This window comes from Rhamphochromis sp. 'chilingali', assembly GCF_963969265.1.
Source record: "Rhamphochromis sp. 'chilingali' genome assembly, chromosome: 1".
Taxonomy (NCBI): domain Eukaryota; kingdom Metazoa; phylum Chordata; class Actinopteri; order Cichliformes; family Cichlidae; genus Rhamphochromis; species Rhamphochromis sp. 'chilingali'.
This window is the reverse complement of record NC_137929.1, coordinates 37,819,521-37,842,982: the sequence shown is the minus strand read 5'-3', so window position 1 is coordinate 37,842,982 and position 23,462 is coordinate 37,819,521. Positions and strand designations below refer to the sequence as shown.

At 43.1% G+C, this 23,462-nt stretch overlaps 1 protein-coding gene across 3 annotated transcripts; it reads right to left on the bottom strand.

Annotated features, from left to right (window-relative positions):
* Positions 1–877: 877 nt before the first annotated feature.
* aadat (aminoadipate aminotransferase) lies at positions 878–23,452 on the bottom strand. 3 transcript variants are annotated; one of them, XM_080888005.1, is made up of 14 exons: positions 23,292–23,452; positions 22,672–22,743; positions 8,865–9,033; positions 8,542–8,674; positions 8,264–8,338; positions 7,972–8,181; positions 7,713–7,778; positions 7,515–7,597; positions 5,666–5,762; positions 4,939–5,000; positions 4,771–4,835; positions 3,070–3,176; positions 1,937–2,038; positions 878–1,856 (listed from the first exon to the last, which is right to left on the bottom strand). In XM_080888005.1, the coding sequence occupies exons 1-14, from the start codon at positions 23,308–23,310 to the stop codon at positions 1,815–1,817; spliced, it is 1,302 nt and encodes a 433-aa protein (XP_080744131.1). In that variant the 5' UTR covers positions 23,311–23,452; the 3' UTR covers positions 878–1,814. The 3 variants fall into 3 exon arrangements, with proteins under 3 accessions (XP_080744131.1, XP_080744132.1, XP_080744133.1); XM_080888006.1 differs by having other exon boundaries at positions 23,138–23,416; XM_080888007.1 differs by lacking the exons at positions 22,672–22,743; positions 23,292–23,452 and adding an exon at positions 10,080–10,285.
* Between the last annotated feature and the right edge of the window lie 10 nt (positions 23,453–23,462).

Here is a 23,462-nt window from a genome sequence, read left to right as displayed (position 1 = left end):
TTATTCAGTAACTTTAAGAGAATTTCAACTTTTCTGCTCTAGAGAGGATTTTGGTGCTTTCATCCATTTCTGTGTTAATGTTTCACATTCTACCAAACAAATCTGGGGCACTGCTTCGGTTTTAAAGTTACTGTTGACTGAAACACATTCAAAGAGAGACCTCTTCACAGTTGCTCCTCTTCAGTTGTTGTTCAGATTCCCATCCTGGTATTTACAGAAATCTTTGCATTCAAATTTGAACGCTTCATCCACGACTTCAGTGAGAGGGGAAAAGTGTTAACAGTCTTGTATCTAAGCCACCTCGCTGACCCCGTCCTCCTTTCCAGATGAATGTTTGAGCAGTACACAAACACTTCAGACTGCTACATATTAACACAGCGGGGGCAGAAAGTCTGTACAAAGGAGAAGAAAACAGTTCCCACCAAACAGATAGACCCTGTTGTTGCTGTTGTCAGCAGGCGCTGTTATGTGAGAGCCAGCAGACTTTAGAAAAAAGGATGAAGAGGAAGACGAGTCGGTGCTGAATTGTTCATGACTCCACCTGAACCTGACCAGCTCTCAGGTCCCTCCACTTTGCATACCAAATATCCTTGGGCAAGATACTATCCTCAAGTTGCTATGGATGTGTGTGAATGTTAGCTAGAACAAGCGTAGAAAAAAGCACTGGTGTGAATGAGGCAAGTTTTCTAAAGCGCTTTGAGTGCTCAGAGTAGAAAAGCACTATGTAAGAACCACACCAATTACTTTGTAAAGTGAAATCAGATCAGGCCACCTGCAATATGATCTGATTTTATCATCTGCACCAATCCCTGAGCAGCAAACTACAAACAGACTCAAAAAAAAAATACAACAAAATACAAAAGGTAAAAAGTCCTTACTTTATTTCACAGATGAGATAAAACCATGTTCTCATGCAGTAATGAGTTTGTGTAGCCATTGTTCATTATACAGCAGTGAGGCTGTGTCTGCCATGTTTTCCCTGGTTTGGGTCCCAGGGGTCAGAGTTTCTTTAGAGGGTTTTTAATGTGTTGGATATTCTGATCCTCTTAGTTTGAGGTTGCTGCTGTGCTGAGGTTTCGATTCAGCTATGTGGTGCTTCAGGTCTTGCTGTATTCTTCTTTCTTGGAGTTGAGTCCTTGCTTTTTCTACGTGGTTTCAGTTCCTAGTTTTAGTTTATTTATGTTTAGTGTTTTCAGGGTTTCGTTTTCTGTTCCTCCCTCCACCTCGTCCTTCTCCGTTTCCCTTTGTATTACTTACTTGCTTGAATGTTTCAGCATGAAAGTGAACCACTTTCATAGTACACAAAACTCAGGGCTAACCTTGAAGTTACCCAGATAAACCTAAATCTTGCTTTGTCGCAGAGGCCTCTGGTCTACTTTAAAATAATTATATCAAGAACTGTTAAGACGGAGCTCTCTGACTTCCTGCTCGCTAAGAAAGGGATCATTTTTCTTCTGGAAAATGATCTGTTTGTTAACATGAATTCATCCCAGAGATTATGACGTCTCTGTGATGGGTGATGGTTAGATTTGGAAAAACTAGATTTAGAAGAACTTCATTAAGCGTTTAGGGTGTGCTGTACCGATTTCTTGGTCTGCTAAACAAACTCTGAGCTGAGGAAGGCGGGCATCACTCAAATGATCAGATACCTTCTTCACCCAGTCAGCACACCTATAGTTTTTTCTGTGTAGGTCCTGATTTTGGGCTTGTAACACTATAATTTTGACAGTCATAAGAACGCACTATTAAATCTAAACTAAGCCCTTCAACCACATATTTAAAAAATCCTGCATCTGCCAAGGACGAATAAACCATCACAAAGCCTCTTTGATGAGCGCAGAGAGTCTTTTCAAAGCCTGGTGGGGAAAGAAATACAAGATTAGATTGAGTTGTAGAGATTGTATGTGTTTATCTGGTTGTTTATCCATTTGTTTACCTCATCAATCTGCTCCGGTGTGCTGAGAGAAAAGGCCGCTCTGACGTAGGGGCAGGGCTCACTACTGTTGATCATGAACACGCCTCCAGGAACTAGCAGGACCTGTAACACACACACACAAACATGTATCACCAGTTCTTACACATCTCCAGTTTTTACATAGGGAATAAAACTTATTACATATTGTCTTTTCCTACATTCACCCCAGCCAAACTGTGTCTTGAGCTAACATAAAGCCAGGCAGGTCACCAGATTTTACTCTAAATGATAAAAATTACAATCGTGTCCGTCTAAGTCCAGAAAAGTAAAAAAAAAAGCTTACATTAGCTTTCAAACAGCTCACTGAGTAAAATGACAACTTTGTGATATATTTTAGTTACTGCAGGCTTTTTGTTAGGATTTCAGGTACTGGTTACAAACTGTGAGGCCAAATGTTTCCCTTTATGCCAGGTTGTGTCACCGTCGTATTTTTCTCTGTTTGGTAACTTTTTTTAAAAAATTACTATTTGTGGCATTATTCATGTGAAGTGAGAGGAACACTAGGAATAACGTCCAGGATATCCTCCATGTTTGGTCAACATCCTGTCTTCTCTGTCTCTGATAACCAGCTTTCTCACTCTGATATAGCAGTTTGGATTGGGTATAAATATTCTGGTATCTGTTTTGATCTCACAGGCTGTAAACTGTTCGCCGTGGCATTTATGACAGCACTGAAAGACTCATTTTAGATTCAGCTGTCCATTATTCCTCCTCTGCCCAATGACACAGTGGTGTTATTATCTGCTGTATGAAGGCTTTAAATGCTCAGGACTCAGGACACGAGCCTGCTGTGCAGAGGCCTTGGAAAATCCCGATTGTACCCACTCTTGTTCATACACAGCTAATTCAGTAGCATGGAATTACAAACACACTGTGTGTGAGTGTGTGTGTTTGTGAGGAGATGTTTGCACCAAGGCCGATGCAGGTTTTGTGTCTCGGCAGAGTGTGGGATGGTGCTTGTAAAGCAGCCTTTGTGCAAGTGTTTTCCCTCTCACGCACACACACGCACACAAGTGCCTCTGGGGTATCTGCTGTTCAATAGGCAGGTCTTAACCTGAAAAGAGAACAGCACCTGCATGTTTGTTCACACTGACCTCTTTCTCCAACGCCTTCTCCATGATCAGCTGCTGGGTATCAGCTATGCCCTTCAGTTTCATCCACAGGAACATGCCTGCTGATGGTGTGTGCCACTCTGCTACATCTGCACGCACACACACAAACAAAAGTGCCTGAGCATTTTTTTCTGTGATTCACAATGCCTCTTTGGTCATACAGTGCTTTAAGTAGGGCAGACAGTCACTGGTTTAGTGGCTGCTGGTGCAGTGAGCCACAAAATCTCACTTAGATTCAGTGCCTTTGGTTCCTGAAAAGGCTGCTGGGCAGAAAGTCCAAGAAAAGTGACTGAGGAAGATGAAGAAGGATGAGAGGAAGTGTCAAAAATCACTGATAGTTCACTACACCTTAGTTCTGGGTTTGTTAGTGAATCTGCTGCCAAATGTAAGTAATTTTACAAAAATGACTGCTGTTAGATGATGGCACTATTGCCTTACAGCAAGAAGGTCCAGAGTTCGACTCCACAGGCCGGCCGTGGCCTTCCTTTGTGGAGTTTGCATGTTTGTGTGTGTTCTCTGTGAGTACTCTGGCTTCATCCCATAGTTAGACATGCAGTTAGTGGGGTTAGGTTAACTGGTGATTAAACTGCCTCTGAGTGTCAGTGGTTGTCTGTTTCTCTGTGTTAGCCCTGTAACAGACTGGCAACCTGTCCAAAGTCTAATGTAAATAACTAACACTTTTATATGAGTGTGGCCCCACTACAGTACTTTTCCATTTATACAGCATGACCTTTTGGCTCCCGCCCGTTATGAATGAAGGTCAGAGCTGTCTGGATGCAGAGGTAAGTTTTCCTTTTTCCATTAATGGGGATATAATAAATATTAAATATGTTTAATCCATTTCCTTCCTGAGAAACCAACTGTAAACCAGACATTTTCCTAATAATTTGAAACACACACACACAAACTTAGAAATACCGGTTAACCTAACGAGTTGGTGTTTGGACTGTGGGAGGAAGCTGGAGTAAAATGGTAAATGGCCTGTATTTGTATAGTGCTTTACTTAGCCCCTATGGACCCCAAAGCGCTTTACACTCCATTCAGTCATCCACCAATTCACACCCACATTCACATACCCAGAAAGACCCACACAGGCACAGAAAGGGCCTCAGCACACTCAAATAATCTTGGTCATTGCTTAATAGTGTTGCTCTTCTTCAGAAAACTATACAGGAACCTTAAAACGGAGTATGCTGACAACAGATTTCACCTTCAGCCTCAGTGGGTGTGAGCCTTCCATCAAAGATCTAAATTTATGTTTGCAAGCACAGACTGTATATAAAGGATGACTGTTGCTTCCAGCAGGAGGCAACACCTCTGGATGCAAAGAGAAAATTACCCTATTGGTAACTTGACCTCATTAAATGCTTACCAGCTGACTTTATGGTTCAACCACTAGTTTATAGACATACCTAATACAGCATGGAACAATTTAAAGTGAACTAGAATATAAAACATGGTACCCTTCACGGCTTGGCCATGTTTAAAAGCCGTTACTGTTTGCCTATCAGAATCACTCATGTCAGTCTGGAGTGTTCACACATCAAAGCTGATCTGACTGTGGCTACATCACCTGTTATATAGAGTCTATGAGTCCAGCTTAAAGGAAACATGAAGTAAAGTGAACAGGTCACTGCTTGTTTACATGTGGATACTTTGGGCTTCATCAGTGAGTGCACAAACCTTTGAGCCATTTGTCTGCAGAGCTGATCATGGCATCTCGCTGTTTCCTGTAAAACTCAATCACCCTGCAAGAGGAAAGAAAAGAACTGTTTGATTTCCTGTTGGAAACGTAACTGGATCCAAGTCAGTTTTTAACAAGTCAAACTGGTCAGACAGGAAGTGACATACTTGTCTATGTGCTGGAGGAAACCCTCCTGTCCCCAGCTGTGCAACAACTGAGACACCATGAGCTGAAAGAAAGCAGGGCACTCTGATTATATATTGGCATCACTCCAAATCATTTGACTGTAAAATGACTGTACAGCAGATAATAAAACTGCATATTAATAGTTTAATGAGTTGAAGAGGCACACTTTCCTCCTTCTCACATGGGGTTTTTATGCCTGAGCTGTTTGCATTTTAAATCTTTCATGCATTAATAACATTTCTGGTTTAGATTAGATGAATATGCAGAGGTGAGGATTAAATAAGAGGTTGGAGGCAGATCTTTTGGAGGTCCTCATTAATCCTCTCCTCCTTCTTTCTGAGTAAAATCTGCTCTGCTGCTTCTGCTAGTTCAGACACGCGATAAATTCTTTTTCAGCTTTAAATGTAGCGTGACAGCAGCACACCACTCATCCTCGCCTGGTTTGAGTTTATGTCTGTGCAAATCAGGCGTGCCTGGTGGGTGGGAACTTAATCTGGCAGAGTATAAAAGTCAGTAATGACTCTGCTCACAAATATGCTTCATTGCTAGCACACTGCGCAACTGTGCTGCCCTGCTCTGTGTTTACTGCTGCTTTATGTGATGGCATACTGTCACTATCAACAGCACTTCACGCTGAAAGATTTCTTTTAGTCCATTCAGGGTGAATACGATGAGATTCTGGGTGGTGTTAAGTGGGAGATTTCTCACCTGTGTGAAGGTGCTTGTGTGCATCGTCGAAGCCTGGATGTGCAGCACCACCCGGTCTACAAGCGGTTTGGGGCCGGTCACGAAACCTATCCTCAGTCTGAAGCAACAACACAACCAGCTGAATAATTCAAGTCAGAAACACTCACAGTACATAAAACCTGGAGTCAAATATCAACTTCACTCTTAAACCTAAGACATAAACTCTCTGTGACCGGATCCTGTTTTAACAGACTGTGTTTCGCAATGTGACTTCACTGAAACTGAGGAACTGGAGCCTGGATAAGCAATGCTGGAAACACACATTACTGTGCAGATAAAGGCTGGGGTGCCATATTTACATTTTGTGTCCATGAGGATGTTGCTTGATAAACGAGTGTCTGTACTATGTCACTTGGCTGGAAGCCGCTGAATGTGTCGACAACATAAGTCAGTAAACCCTGCTTGAACCCCTTTAGAAATAGCTACACACTATACTACTGTAATCTTTATAATTTCCTACAATTCACCTCACTACTATACTTACGATTGTTTAAAAAACTGCATTTGTTGTTTTTTATTTGTGGTTAAAGTGTAAAAGTTATTCCATGCGTTACCTTTGGCTGCTCTCTTAGTCACAAGGCTTCACCACAGCAGGTAGCGCTCTGTGTTTGATTTGGCAGATTTTTATGCCTGATGACACAAAAGGGATTCGTGTCTCCTCCCGGAAACAAACCGGGGAACTTTTGCTTGTTAGGTCAATATGTAAAAAACTATGGAGCCACTCTCCAAAGCCATCACATCATGTAGTTAAAAACATAAATAAAAAAATAACCGGAGGGATTTTTCTAGATAAACTTCAAGCGAGTGAGTGAGCCATATATTTTTATGTGGCACTGTGATATTTCTTTTTTAGGAGTTTATTTTTGAGCGTTTTTACCTAAACTGAAAATGGCTGAGAGCAGACTCGAACCTGGACCCCTGCAGTGACCCTTTAGCACATGGGCTGCCTTCTAGACCTGTATGCTACATCAGTGTCTGATCTTTGAGGTACTTTGACTCATAAAAATGTTTCCTGACATTCCCCCCCCAATCTATAACTCCTACAGCTTTTCACGGGTCCAGTGATGTGGCAAGAATACCAATAGAGCAACACATGACACTGGAAACATGTTATTTTAACATTAATAGTACTGATTTTCCACTTTTACCATTAAATACAAATTTTTTTTACTGTGAACTGCAGCTAACAGAACAAGATTACAAGGTATCCTGAGGTGTGTGCAGTTTCACAACTGAGCAGCTGGAGCTCAGACACAGGCCACGGACAAACTTGTTGCTTTCAGGCATATTTGGACAACGTTTGCTGCCTGAAATACTTTCTCCCTGTTACTGATCTCTGTGTACATGAACAGTTGGTGGCCTTTAGAGGCAGGTGGTGTTTCAGTCTCTTAAAAAAAAGCAGCCAAATATGGCATAAAGATCTGATGAAAAAATGTGATGCCAGAACCACAAATAAGTACATTAGAACATTATTTAACATGTCTGTCATAGACAAAAGGGAACGCTACAGTTGTGATAAACACATATTCAGCCATTTAAACAAACTATTCCTGCAGAACATATTACAGGTCATACATCACCCTATTCTGTCATTTTAGTCGCTAAAATAGTTTGTTTACTTGAGGGTTGGACCCAAATATATGTGTTCCTGAAGGATCCTGACGTTTTCATTCCAACAAACGTAAAAGAAATTTATGTGTCAGGTTCATAGTCGCTAGGGCAAATCAAGAAATGGGAACATCAGTTCCACATGTACTGGGAGTAAAACAAATCCACCCACCTAAACGGTCACAAAGGTTGAGAAACTCACCCTGAAGACAGAATTTTGGAGAAGGAGTCGGTCCTGATGATCCTCCCATCAACATCCATGGAGAGAAACGTGGGAGCCCACGGCTGCCACACAAGTAAACATGACATGAACTAACTGTGACCTTTATTCATTATTAATGAAGGTCAGATTAACAGGCTGCCGTTTGTCATTTAAAGAAAAAATCTCTTGTCTTTGCACCTTTTCAAACTGTAGGAAATAGTAGGGGTCATCCTCGATGATGAGCATGTCGTACTGCCTGGCCAGCTATTAAAGAGAAGAGAGGTTTAAATAAAAAACGTCAGAGTGAATCTGCAGGGAAAGCAGCTTTACAACAAGCTGTAATTAGCAGAGTGCACGCTTCACTGGTTTGCTTTGTACGACCGTGACTCAAGAGAGTCAAAATCTGCAGCGTGTGCATGTATTTATCTCACTGAGTATGACTTTGGCGACAACTTACCTCATACACTTCCTTCTTCCTCTCTGCTGTCATGGAGGCCCCGGTGGGGTTTCCTCCATTAGGGATAGTGTAGAGGATTTTGGGAGCGGTGCTTCCGGGCTTGTGGATCTCTGACGGATCCCACCGGGACAGGACTTCCTTCAGAGCTGCAGGTATCATGCCATGCTGATCGCTGGGAACGTTTACCAAGTTGCAGCCAAGAGGATGGAGCTGCACAGGAAATGAGAGCGTAAGGTGGTCGCAGTGCTTCGTGTCACAATGTTTGTGTTGTGCAGAAGAAAAATGCTCTTACTGCTGCGAGCGTGCCCGAATACGTGGGCGCATCCAGAAGAACATTGTCTCCGGGGTTGACCAACATCTCAAACACCTGCACCAAAACCAGCAAACATACGAGGCTAAGACACAGGCTGTGAATGTTTTCCTTGACATGAAAAACTGCTATAATAAATAAAACTATATTAAAATATAGAGATTCTTACTTTAAAGCTATAGCTTAAGGGTTTCAGTGGGTCTAAGCTGTTCAGCTGATGTCAGATGGACAGGTAAATCTACAGGTGATGGTGTCAGTACCTTGCAGAGCCCCTCCTGGCTCCCCGTCGTCACACACATCTCCATCTGCCCGCTCTCAGGGCTGTAGCTAGCAGTCGGCGGGTTGTGGAGGTTCTTCTGCAGGTTTTTCATCCACGTCAGCAGCTCAGGTATTCTACGCATTGAAGAGAAATCAGGTGTTTCCAAGACAAATCTATTTTCATAAAATAGTAATCTGTTTTATTTTCACACAAATACTGCACATGTCTGCACGAGTGTCTGTCTTAATCCTCTAATCCAAACTGAAATGCTGTTCTGAAAATTGTCACAAAGCAGTGACCGATTCTGTCATCTGGATTTCTCACCCATTAGAGGCGGAGTACTGCAGAGCTCTCTTCATCGCCACCTCATCGAAGGTGACTGTCTGCCCGTTCTTCACCGTGATGGACGCTGACTGGAAGGGGAAGGTGTTGGAGTTAGGAGCTCCTCCGGCCAAAGAAATCAGCGATGGAGGTGACCGCTGCTGCAGCTCAGCTTCATGTGGGATCACAGAGAGAAGATGATGAAACCTTCAGCTCAGCGTCCTGTCTTTTATTCAGTTCCACTGTCTCACCAAACCATACATCACAGCATCACTACCATCTTGTAAACCTTCCCTTTTACTCTTGCTGCTATCTTTCTGTCACAATCCACCACTGATATTCGTCTCCACCCACTCCACCCTGCCTGCACTCTCCTCTTTACTTCTCGTGTGCTTTCTGTTGCTTTGCATGGATGACTCCAGGTGTTTAAACTCATCCACGATCACTACTTCTGCTCTTTGCTGTTATACTGGTCTCCCTCTCATTTACACACGTGTTCTGCCTTGTTTCTCCTGACCTTAATTTCTCTTTTCTTCAGTGCATATCTCCACCTCTGCAGGCTCTCTATCAACCTGCTCCACACTCTCACTACAGATCAGTGTCATCTGCAAACATCATAGCCCACACAGATTCCTGCCTGACCTCATCTGTCAGCCTGTTCATCACCACTGCAAACAAGAAGGGGCTCAGAGTGAATCCCTGATGTAATCCCACCACCATCTTGAACTCACCCGTTACTCCAACTGCACACCCCATCACTGTCTCACTCTCCTCATGCATTTCCTGCACCACCTCACATACATCTTTGCCACTCCTGACTTCCAGATGCAGTATCACAGTTTCTCATTTTGCACCCCATCAATTTAGAGTCACCAGTTGGTCTAAAATGCATGCTTAATTCTGATTGTGCCCACACAGGAAGAGAGAGAACATACAAACTGCACACAGAAAGGTCCCAGCTTATAGTCTCATCACCACCCAGACTTACAAATGTTTAGTTGTAACAGAAATATTTGTATATAACAGAAAAAGTTAAAAAACTGAAATTGTCATCTGCTTGCTTTTTCTTCTGTTCTATTATTTCAGCTGGTCTTTTCACCTAATCTGTTATGTGCAATGAAACAGGGCAGATTTGGGATGTGCCTCTTGTAGCGGTAGACTACTGTTCCCATAAGGCTGTGTGTGGGGGGAGCTTCGAGTAAAGTTGGAAAACATCACCCGAACACGCTGCGTCCAGTGTCATCATTTATACGTGGTGTCAGAAGTGCGAACGGCGGTCTCCACTGTTTTTTTCTTCTTCTTCTTTTTCGAGTACAGTACGGTGCAGTTAACTGCGAGAGAAGTTTTCGCATCGGTAACCCGAACAAGACCGGCATGCAGGTGAAGCGCGGCCGAGGCTGTGACCGGCGCTAGCAACAGGGCGCGTGCGCGCGCGCGGTCGAGCACGAGCCTCACATGTCGGAGGGAGGAGACGAGGTCAGCAGAGTGAAGCTGACCCCCCACCCACTTGAAACGTAAAGGCAAATAGGCGGAGCGGTTAGTGCTACGTTTGTGCAGATTTGTGCAGGTAAAATTAGCGTTTGTGCTGCTACGGTTTCCGAGATATTAAACTTTATTTTATAGGTCATTCAAAGGTCACCATCCCCCCAGACTGCTCCAAAACGGGCCAAAATGGTCTACTTTTTTAGTGCTACGTTTGTGCTGATTTGTGCAGGTAAAATTAGCGTTTGTGCTGCTACGGTTTTTGAGATATTAAACTTTATTTTATAGGTCATTCAAAGGTCACCATCCCCCCAGACTGCTCCAAAACAAACCAAAATGGTCTACTTTTTTAGTGCTACGTTTGTGCTGATTTGTGCAGGTAAAATTAGCATTTGTGCTGCTACAGTATCTGAGATATAATGATTTTAATTATCACGGCCTACGCTGTATAACACCAGTGTCTGTGGCAGTGAGTTTCAGCAGCTGTGGAGTTTTGCACTTTTTCTAGGCTTGCTGCATATTAACTTTTATTAGTTTACACTTTAGGAACACAATTTATTCAGCGGAAAGGTTGATATTTCTTTTGTTACTAGTGCAGAAACGTACACAAGGTAGGCTAAAGTTTTTATTTTTTCTGTGGCAAAACTGAGTTTCATGTGAAGTGATTCACGTATACCTAAATTATTATTATTTTTTACAAACCTAGTTGGCCTCTATGATTTTGTTTTGAATTATATATGTTCATTATTATTAATGTAGCTGTCTCAGAAAAAATGAAGTGTTTGCTTTGATAGGTTGTTACCTACGTGTAGAAAACTGAATATTCCACAGCACCCAGGCGAGGGATCTTCAACCTGAGGCTCTAAAGCAACATGTGGCTCTCCGGCCCCTCCACTGTGGCTCTTATAAGACCAAGTAAGTCATTTTTTTATTATAAAGACAAGAAAGGGTTCTGTTAACAGTTTTTTTTTAAATGAAATATCTGCATTGACTATTCACTGAATGTACAAGGCTTTTAAAAGTGATTTAATGTTTCTTAGGTTCAAATCTGTTTACTGTAATTTTCAAGTTGGTTGCCCATCTTTCCTAATTTTCAATTATTATGGAAAGGACTCACGTAGCTGGCTTCCTTTTAACAAATACTTTTTTCCGTTATAAAGCTTTGATGATTCATTGTCTTATCAAATCTAAAAATAAGCATTTTTATTTACATTTCCATAGCTTACACGATACAACAACTCATTTTCTAGATATTTATAGGCTCTTTCTTTTTTTAGGCTCTAGACAGGTTTTGTAGCAGCAGGGGGAAAAGGGGCCCTTTGAAATGAAAAGGATGCTGACCCCTGACTTAAGCCACCAGGTAAACACAAAACAAATACAGAAAAATTATTGACAGAAAAATGGAACGGGTACTTTCAAGGCTACGGGTGAAGGTGACTGGGTGTGTAAAAGCAAATATGCATCAGACTGACAAAGAAAAGAGTGTTAAAAGATTTTTAATTTAGAACTTTAACTTTATGTGCAAAACTGAACTTACTGATAACACACACTAGCCATTTGAACACATGTAACTGTAATGAACCAAATAAAACAGAAAAATGCAGGCAGCACTCATTATACTGTGTATAACACAGCATGGGGTTGTATTTTTTTCTTTTCAGATGCTCCTGTCACTCCATTTCCCAGGTCATCATAGCACTCCCACACACATGGAGCTCTCCTGCAGTATGCAGTGTAATGCCCCAAACTATCAGTGGTCATCTTTCCATGGAAAGCAATTAATGCCCTCAAAGTGAACGACTTTCCTTGGAGAACCACGTTGGAGGGAAATTCATTCAGTGGAAATTCTGTTTGGTTTGCAAGGTCAGTATCAATCCACACGATATCTCCAATGTTGTAGCTGTGAGTAACTGTCCCTGCACAGAGCTCATTTCCTGTGGTGCTGTCTTCTGTTTTGAATTCTGATGGACACAGAGATGGATTGGACAGTGGCCTGAGGCAGGTAGACTCAGGTAGGCCAAGTCCTGCTTCCACAGCCGTGCCAAGATGAGCCATACCAGACTCTTTGAGGACAGAGATGGCAGGAGAAACAAATGGCACTTCCCTTGTCATCCCTTTGCTGAGGTAGCAGTGCTGTGAGGAGCAGTGTTTGGTAAAATAAACACTTGAGATGTTCCTCATTGTCTTAGCAATTACAGCGGAGATATTGCACTGAGCATCAATTTGGATCGCAGCAGACCTCAACGAGACAGCTTCAAACATTACACTAAGCAGCTCTGCTCTCCTCCTGTAGGTTTGTTGGGTCACACCATCTGTGGCAATGGCTTTCACCAGCTGCAGGACTGGGTTTTCACTGTCTTTCAGAACAGCATTTTGAAATGTGGAGCTGTCACAGAAGGCACAACATAAGCACTGAAAAAATGCATCAAATGCACAGGTATTGAGCACAGAGATTGTCGATTCCCCTAATCTAATAGGCTGATGGAGGTTTCCATTTTTTAATAATCCCACTTTCACTCTTTTGGCCCCAAAAGTTTCATCTGCATGGAGCCATTCGGTACATGAAGAGAGGTAGGAAGTCCTCTTCCTTTTTTTGGGTGGAACAGCTAGGCCCCTCCAGTTCTCAACTGCATCCCCATCAGCCGGAAGAATGTTTGTGGCAGCATCAGATCCCACAAACGGGTGAGCATCCATTTTTATTTTGTCTTTTGCATTGTGAGTCGTCATGGATCCAGAATTGGCATCTGTGACTTTCAGTGATCCCACTGTTGCCTCATCTTTGACCTTTTCTTTTGCAGAACAAATCCGCATATTTCCCTCGATGAATGAAAGATGACGAGCAATGAAGCGATCGACTCGAAGAGGCAAGTTGTCATGTTTGAAAAGGCCATGTTTTATGTTTTTGAACTCAGCTTCAACAGTGGCTGAACTTGCTGTGATGCTGGTGCTTTGGAAGAGAGGGACCATTATTCCTGTCCAGAGTGGCAAGTAACTTGCCAGTCTTATTATATGAGGAATAATCTCAGGGAGAAAGTGAATATTATTTCTATCCCCGTTTGCTGCAGCAAGTGACCTGCTCTCCTCACATATTTCTGTTACCCACTGTCGTAGGTCAGTCTGGATCTCATCCACTGAATCCACTCTCTCACTTTCCTCCGTCTGTTCATCTGGAATGATGATGGAGTCTTGAGCAATTTGGGCTTTCAAGTATTTCTTGCACCTTTCTGAAGGAAGAGGGGCTCCAGAACTGTCATCACCTTCTGCCTCACTGAGGGCCACAACAGTGATAGCATGTAGGAGCTGTTTTGCATGGTCCAAACATTGAGACTGAAGAAGTTTTGCTAATGACCTGACAAAGAAATCTTTAACACGATGTGTTTTCTTCTTCAGGCAGTCCCACTGGCATATCATCTTGATGCAGTGCGCAACATCAACCCTGATATAACAAGGGGGGAGTTTGGCAGACTGGGTTCCAAGAAGGACATGAAAGCATTCATTAAGGTAGGACTTCAGATCAGGATGAGGAGTGAAAGCCTTGACCAGAGCTCCCAGAATTGCCAGAGAAAAGTCACTCACAGCTTCCTTTGGCACAGGTGCACCTGCACGAATCCATTCTGTCAACCAGTTTGCGATGGCATTAACATCATGTTTCTCTGACAGCATTTGCACCACTGGGACACTGGGGCAATTGTTTTCTTTCAGAATACCTTGATAAAGGAAGATATGGCCAGATTTGCCATTTGGTCTCAGCAGTTTTTTCACAACTGAACCGGTTGCATCAAAACACACAGTTGGGGGAGATTTTTTTGACAATGTCTTATAAACATGCATCTGTGTTTGACTCCAGTAGTGACAGAAAAACTTGTCCAGTCCAATATCTCGGATGCTACCACTGTGAGGAACACTATATTTTAACAATTGCAGAGATGCAATGGGGTCCTTATCTCCTAATTCCAAGTCTTTTCTCTCTTGTTTGGCTTTTCGCAGTGTGGCCAAATTTGGAAGGTGGCTTGGCTCAGGATCTCCAACATCCATCAGATCTGCTGCCCTCGCTGACCTCCATACAGCTGGTTCCATTCTGCCCTCACACAGCTCTTTAGCGATCTGTTCACGCAGGTTTCCAGACATGAACCGCTTGGAGTGGCCAGTGTGCAGGGAGAAATCTGTATTTCTCATGAAACACTGGAGCACCATTGGACTATTAATTGCTGGCTGTCTGTCACATGACATTTCTAACTGGCCATGACACTCCTTACAGTCGCCTCTGATGTCCAGATATTTATTGGTGACAGTTGGATGGACCTTTGCTCTACGGAACACAAGTGTACATGTATTTTTGATCTTCTTCCATATAAGATCGTTGATGATATGAGTCCAAGTGCCAGGTTTCAAAATTGTGTATTCCCTTTTTTGGGTAGGAGAAAACTTGTCATTGTATTCAACCTTTTCAGGAATAAATTTAACCCAGTCCTCAAAAGGGACTTCTAGTTCAAAAGCTTGACAGTTTTCTTGTCCAGGAGAAATGCAATGTGAATCTAACTCTCCTTCACTATTACTTTCCTGATCACTGATTTCCAAAGCTGACCAGATGTTGTGTCTATTTAGCTTCACAAAAGTGTACAGGGCCTTTGCTGACATCTTGTCTTCTAGCTGCTGACTCAGCTCTTTCCAGACTGATGCAGCTGGAGTGGCTATTTTGCCATTTTGGACTATGGCCTCTTTTGAATTGCAAAGAACTGCAAAAATGGAAACCTTGTCTACAGATGGCTTTCGAGGCATCTAAAAAAAAACAACACACTGATTATGATGGAGCAAAATGTGATTTCTGAACTATATATACAGCCAGGAGCAACCCCTCCCCCAAGTTCTCCACCAATCTACACTTTCATATTTTGTGGAATTATTGTTTTTAAGATGGAGCTATTGAATTTGTGAGTTTATTAAATTGAGTCTGAGTATTTAACCCATGTACTGTACAGCACTTTAGTCCAGTGTACTACATGTTTTAAAGTGCTTTAGAAACTTTTTTCTTGGACATTTTTGAAAATGTTTAACATTGAAAAAAAATCCTTTTGATCCAGACAGTTAGCTATATCATGTATTAACTCAGTAACTAAAACCTCAGTATTTTAAATGTAAGCTTACCTTGTTCAGAAATCAGATGAACGCTGTTCTAAGAATCCTTCAGACACAGTAATGCCAAAAAATAGTTTTTTCTGCCAGAAAATGTGTATTTGATGCAAAAGACTGCTAGCTTGTTCGTTTCTCAAAAAGTGTTCATGGGAGTGTAAAATGTTCAAATGTAGTTTTCAATAAAGTTTTTTTTAATCCACTCTAAAAAAAATAAATACTCAAGCATTTGCATCGTGGTTTCATGAACAAAAAGTGATTGAAGTAAAGAAATTGAAGTTTAAAAAAAATACACTTATTACAAATTTAGCTTATTAAATACAACAAGAGGGTTTTTTTAACAGAACTTTATTGAACAAGTGAACACACAAAGTGAAAGGTCATTTGAAAAAGACATTTTTCAGCAGTAAACCATAACAGGATATCTCAAATCACAGGAGCACAAACGCTAATTTTACCTGCACAAATCTGCACAAACGTAGCACTAAAAAAGTAGACCATTTTGGCCCGTTTTGGAGCAGTCTGGGGGGATGGTGACCTTTGAATGACCTATAAAATAAAGTTTAATATCTCGGAAACCGTAGCAGCACAAACGCTAATTTTACCTGCACAAATCTGCACAAACGTAGCACTAACCGCTCCGCCTATTTGCCTTTACGTTTCAAGTGGGTGGGGGGTCAGCTTCACTCTGCTGACGAGGTCGGCGCACCGGAAAGCTTGGATTCTGAACGCGAGGAAGCCAGGGATCCACACGTCACGATGGCGACCACGGTACCCAGAAACATTTGACTTTTCTCATCCTGCCGAATGGCCAAAGTGGATCAGAAGGTTCGAAAGATTTCGCATTGCAACTGCTCTTGATAACAAATCAGACGAGTATCAAGTTAATGCACTCCTGTACGCTATAGGAGACGCTGCTGATGATGTTTCGGCAGTTTTACCACTGTGCGATGCAGATAAAAAGAAATATGCAACTGTCAAAGAGGCATTTGACAAACATTACGTAGGAAAACACAACGTAATTTTTGAAAGAGCACAGTTTAACTCCAGACGGCAACAGGAAGGGGAAAGTACAAAGTCGTTCATCACTGCTGTGCACAAACTTGCAGAAAATTGTGCATTTGGAGCACTCAAAGACTAACTCATAAGGGACAGAATTGTAGTTGACATAAAAGACAAAAGACTGTCGGAGCTGCTGCAAATGGACTCAGAGTTGACTCTTGCTAAAGCCACTGAGAAAGTTAGGCAGAGCGAAACGGTAAAGAAACAACAACCAATACTTCACAGCAGCGCGGCAGTGGAGAAAACACTGAACATGGACACAATACGGACAAATACAACAAGCGGGAAAACGCAGACGTGGCAGAAGAAAGAACAAAAGCCAATCAAGCAAAGCGGAAAGGAATGTGGCCGCTGTGGTCGCAAGAACAAACACTCATGGAAAGAATGTCCAGCCAAAGAGGTACAGTGTCGAAAATGTCAGAAAAAAGGGCACTTTGCTGCGGTCTGTCGCAGTAGTGAAGCTACAGCGCTACGCGAAGTGACAGAAAATCCGAAAGATACAGACAGCGAGGATTGTGTGTTCTTGGGTGAAGTAGAGACTGGGAGGTCACAGCCCTGGGTGTAAAAGGTCAAGTTAAATGAGGAAAATGTATATTTTAAACTTGACACAGGGGCGGATGTTACATCTATTCCAGAGGGTTTGTACAGTCCAGACAGGGATGGTAAGCTGCAGAGACCCAGAAAGAAGTTACTAGGGCCGGGCAGTAACCCACTCAATGTTAAAGGCTGCTTCGAGGCACAGCTAGCAGTGAAAGGGCGCAATGTTTCTCAAGACGTCTACCTTGTGTCAGGTCTAGTACAGCCACTGCTAAGCAGGCCAGCGTGTGAGGCTCTGGGTCTTGTGTACAGAGTAAGCACAGTAACGGAATTGGTGACAGATTTCAGGGCAGCATACCCAAACGTTTTTAAAGGTTTAGGCGTGCTGAGGGAGCCTTATCACATTGAGATAGAGCAAGCAGCAGTAGATCAAACACTAGCGATGATGAAAGATGCTAAAGTGTTCACAAAGCTCGACGCCCGGTCTGGATTCTGGCAAATTCCGCTCACGCCAGAGTCAAGACCACTCACTACCTTCATCACGCCTTTTGGAAGGTTTCAGTTCAACCGCCTTCCTTTTGGCATTGCATCAGCGCCGGAACATTTCCAAAGGCGAATGTCACAGATGCTGGAAGATTTTGAAGGGGTGATTTGTCACGCCGATGATGTGCTTGTATATGGCAGAGACAGGCAGGAGCACGACCAGAGGTTGCACTGTGTGCGCCAAATGTTTCAGAAGGAGGGTCTCACTCTGAATGAGAAGTGTGAGTTTGCTAAAAGTCTAATAATCTTTGTGGGACACAAAGTGTCAGCAAAAGGCATTGAGGCTGATCCCAACAAGATAACAGCAATCCAGCAGCTGCCGCAGCCTCAGAGTGTGGGAGATGTGCGCCGTCTCATGGGCATGGCCAACTATCTTGCCAAGTTTATGCCACAACTAGCCACAATCACCACACCATTAAAGGAACTGCTAAAAGACAGAAACGAGTGGATATGGGGGGAGCCACAGGAAAAAGCATTTAGGAGACTAAAAGGGATATTAAGCTCTCCAGAAGTGCTCGCTCAGTACTCCAACTCAGCAGATACACGAGTCGCTGCAGATGCATCGGCATACGGTGTCGGGGCTGTTCTCACTCAGAAACAGTCTGACAACTCCTGGCGACCGGTCACATATATCTCAAGAGGTCTCACAGACACAGAGAAACGCTACGCGCAGATAGAAAAGGAGGCGCTCGCTGTAACGTGGGTGTGTGAACGACTGTCATCTTACCTCATGGGCCTACAGTTCACTCTAATCACAGATCACAAACCCCTGGTCCCTCTTCTGAGCACAAGAGGCCTGGACGACCTGCCTCCACGCATCCTGAGATTCCGCCTCAGGCTTCTGCGCTTTACTTTCACCATTGTCCATGTTCCAGGGAAAAACCTTGTCACTGCTGATGCTCTCTCACGAGCACCGCTGGCAGGGCCTCCTTCTGCTGGGGATCTTCAGCTGGAAAAAGAGGTGGAGGTTTTCGTGGACGGTGTAGTTTCCCATCTCCCAGCAACAGATAAAAGGTTGGAGGAGATTAAGTTGGCGCAGGAAATGGATGACCTGTGTAGAAAGGTGGTGTATCAATGTGGGACAGGCTGGCCAGAAAAAGGTAAACTAGATCCAGAGTTAAAGGGGTGCTGGGAATACAGAATGGACTTCAATCTAGTCCATGGTCTTCTCATGAAAGGGGAGAGACTTGTGATACCACCTCAAATGAGAGCGGAGGTTTTGTCACGTTTGCATGAAGGCCACCAGGGCGTTTCAAAATGCAGGGCCAGAGCAAAAGAGTCTGTGTGGTGGCCGGGAATCTCAACCCAAATATGTCAAATGGTAGACAGGTGCGAAACATGTCAAAAACATAGGTTACAGTGCCGTGAACCAATGCTGGCAACTCCTGTTCCCGACCGCCCATGGCAAAAAGTCGGCATGGATCTGTTCGAGTGGTCAAAGAAACACTTCCTGCTGATTATTCATTTTTTCTCAAGGTACATTGAGATAGCTGAACTGAGACACACAACTGCAGAGGTCACTATTAATGCTGTAAAAGAAGCCTTTGCAAGACATGGTGTTGCCGAGACTGTGGTATCGGATAACGGGCCGCAATTTTCATCAGAACAGTTCAAGCACTTTGCCAAAGAGTACCAGTTCACACATGAAACGAGCAGCCCCAGGTACCCCCAAGCCAATGGGGAGGCAGAACGCGCTGTTCGTACCATTAAAGACTTGTGGAAAAAGCACTGTGACTACACCAGAGCACTGCTAGCGTACAGGGCCACCCCACTGGAACATGGGCTCTCGCCAGCGCAGTTGCTTATGGGGAGACACCTGCGGACCACGCTGCCACAAGCTGTGGCAAAGCTGGTGCCAAAGTGGCCTGACCTACAGGCTTTTCGCAAAAAAGATGAGGAGGGGAGGCGTGAGCAGGCAAAACACTACAACCGCAGACATAGAGTCAGACCGCTTCCGGAACTATCGTCAGGACAGAAAGTGTGGATTACCACTGAAGGAACTACCGGAGCAGTAGTTGGACCTGCCAGTGCTCCCAGATCCTATGTGGTAGAAACAGACAGGGGTTTTCTGAGGAGAAATAGGAGCCACCTCAGACCAACAGGGACTATTACCAGATCTGGTCGAGTGGTGAGACCTCCTGAAAAACTGGATGTGTAATTCTCTGAAGTTATCCATTCATGCCTTATTCAAAGCTGGGTTAAGCTGTCAGAGATGTTTACAATAATGTGTTTTGTTTAAATGTAAGTGAACAAATGAGGGATGTGTATAATTTTCACGTTTCATGATGTTCCCCATTTCTGTTCTAGTGAGCCGTTTGAGACGTTATGAAGTATGTCTTTAGCTAAAAGGAGGTGTAGCGGTAGACTACTGTTCCCATAAGGCCGTGTGTGGGGGGAGCTTCCGGGTTACGAGTAAAGTTGGAAAACATCACCCGAACATGCTGCGTCCAGTGTCGTCATTTATACGCCTCTGACGTTTTTTTTTAACCATATAAACTAAATAAAACTCGTGTTTTAATGTGTTCTGTTTATTTCATCTGTTTCCGGTGGAGCAAATAGAGATGGCATGGAAAATATGAACCTTGCGGTTAGAAAGATCACCGGTTTAATTGGTCATTTTTGTTGTAGTTAAATAAAAACCACAGCAGACAAGGAAAAACTGAAAAAAACTCAGAAGACTTGCTGTTTTTTTGCATTCTCACACTAGGGTTGCCAACCGTCCCTTAAAATACGGAATCGTCCCGTATTTCGAAACAAAAGTACACGTCCCGTATTGAGCTAATAAGGGACGCACTTTGTCCCGTAATACAGTGAGAATCAAAAGTAGTCTATAACTTTTAATGGAATTAACGCTTTGTTTGAAAACATAATTCCCAGCCCCTCTCCTGCTTTGTGACCAATGAGCTGACAGCACACTTATGACAATTCGAGTATGACAAGTCAGATTACCGCTCATCTCATTGGTTGAGGAAAGGTCGCTTACGGAGAAAATACCGGAAGACAACCGATGACCACAACAACAAGCATGGCCAACAGGGAAACAAACGCCGACACTGCGGTGCAAGTCTCGGACGGCACACTGTGCGTCCATAAAATGAAGGTTATAACAGAAAATCTGTCGCTCGCTCTCTCTGTCTTTCACTCACACAGACACACCACCACATCAACTTTGCTAAATTGCTAATGAAAAACATTGATCAGGCAGCTGTGATTGAGCAGCATGTAAATCCAACTATTTTCACGGTTGTTGTGGTCGTGATAATTTTGTGATGCCACATGGAAAAGGCTCGGATGAGCTTTCCAAAGTTCTACAAGTTGTGCCTCCATCGCTTGTGTCCAGATCACACGCTGCACAGCTGTGCTGCTCCGTCTTTTTCACCGACGTTTACGTGTTTGCGCGTGAGCAGCTGCGGTGACACCCTCACGAGCGATTGATGATCGGGAGCTGGTCGTGAGGTGTTAATCGCTTCTCGTTACCCCACGTATACTACACGACGCACGATGAAGGCCAAAATCGGGCTGATCACCAAATCGGTCGCACGACTCAAAAATCGGCTCAAAATGGGCCAAAAATCGCACAGTGTGAGCCCAGCGTTAGAGCAGCAATGTTTGTTCGCTCAGAGAAAGAAAAAAAAAAAGGCTGCAAAAGTACAGGGAGAAATGGGAAAAGGAAAACACCTGGCTGGAAAAGTGCACGATAACACCTATAAAGCGCACTGCACTGTGTGCCGGCGCACTTTTTCCATAGGCATGCTTCTATTGGTGGGCACATGAAGAACACGAGGGGCATGAAAGCTCGGGGAACCCTTTACCAATTTTTTGTCCGCCAGGCCACGGCAGAAGCAGATATGGTATGTAAACACTGGTTTGTTGTTTAAACCCTCTGGTTAAGGTTAATATGGGCATGTGCGGTGAATATCAGGGCTATGTGGCCAGAAGTGTGATAATATCATTTATTTTGTGTAATAAACAACTGCAAGGATGGATGATTACAACAAATAGATCACTAATACATAAAAGTAATACATAGATTAATAATGATGATGAGTTAAGATGCGTAATCATGGGAACAAGTGGGTTTACAAACAGGAGCAGCTGATTAGCTTTAGAAAAGCTGAAATAATACCTCAACTGAAGCCAACTGTACTAAATGCACTAAATGTGCACTGTTACAAGAATGATTTTGTTCTATTGTTTTCTATTAATTTATATAATTTTAAGTTAAGCAGGACAGAGTTCTTTTAAAGAAAGATTTACTTATATTCTCAAAAGTTAAGCATGACAGGCTTCTGTTTAAGAAAGAGACCTGTTTTACTGTGTTAATGTTGTCATTGTGAGCTAAAAATAAATGGCTAAATGATCATTTGTTTCCCATATGGTCATATCACAAAGAATATGCATCTGCTTAAATCAAGTTCAAGTCAAATGGTTAAAAAATAATTTCACACACAAAAAAAGAGCTACCACACTGGGAAGGGTGAAGACAACTGGGTTGCCCGGCCCTGGCCACGAGGTGTCCCTTATTTATTTTTCAGGGAGTTGGCAACCCTAGTTACGAGTAAAGTTGGAAAACATCACCCGAACACGCTGCGTCCAGTGTCGTCATTTATACGCCTCTGACGTTTTTTTTAACCATATAAACTAAATAAAACTCGTGTTTTAATGTGTTCTGTTTATTTCATCTGTTTCCGGTGGAGCAAATAGAGATGGCATGGAAAATATGAACCTTGCGGTTAGAAAGATCACCGGTTTAATTGGTCATTTTTGTTGTAGTTAAATAAAAACCACAGCAGACAAGGAAAAACTGAAAAAAACTCAGAAGACTTGCTGTTTTTTTGCATTCTCACACAGACATAACTCACACGAAAGAGAGGTAAACACCAAACACGGGTGCTACCAGTGACATCATAGGCTCTATTCCACATTAGCTACAGACCCTTAAGGTGATTAGGAACACCCGTTTTTACCATTTTGTGTCAAACTGGCTATTGTAATGGGTGCATTAGTCTCGCTGTACAACCGGACACAAGTGTATTAATATATGAAAAGTACTCACTCAGCATCCTGATGGGGGAAGGCTTTCTCGCTGCACTGACAGCTGTCAGAAACCGAGCGTAATTCATGCTTCCTGTCAAATTACAAGGTGAAAAATATCAGCTGCCTCCCCTCACACAGCGGGGTTATCTGCCCATTAAGCTTACACCTCCTTCCACAGGCTTTCAGTGAAGCATTTACGCTGTTTCTATAAGTTAATCTGTAACTGTAGCTCTTAACTGAGCCAGCGGCTATGGTAGAAATGTGTTACCTTTTTTTGGTATGTAACGTAAAAACAGATTCATATCTATATATATATACATATATCTATATATACATATATAGATATAAACCCGAAACAGCTATAAGGTGAGCTAACACGGACACACACTATGGGAGGCTAACAGGACTAAACAATCATAGGTGTAAACAATTATTTTAACTGTAGTTATGACATTTGCTCTACCACACTCTGCAGTGTAACTGACCTTGCGCGTGTGGCAGAATCGACGCGGGGGCTTCTGGTCAGTGTATTTCTAGATGCGTGGCGACTTTCTGTGGTGGTTAGCGCCGGTGACCGCTTCTTGAACTACATTACCCAAGATGTACTACAAAGAAAAATATTAACGCCTGCCTGCTTACCGGGCAGAAATGTCTGCATTTTCTGTTGTACGAGTCTGTGTCACGAAGCGTTAGAAATTATTTCACGTTAAAGAAAATATCGGCTGCTCGACATTTCACAGATGCGAAGCCTGAACGAGACGTTGTGCAGCAGTCTCTGGTGAATGTTTATTCCTCTGGTCCCCGCTAGGG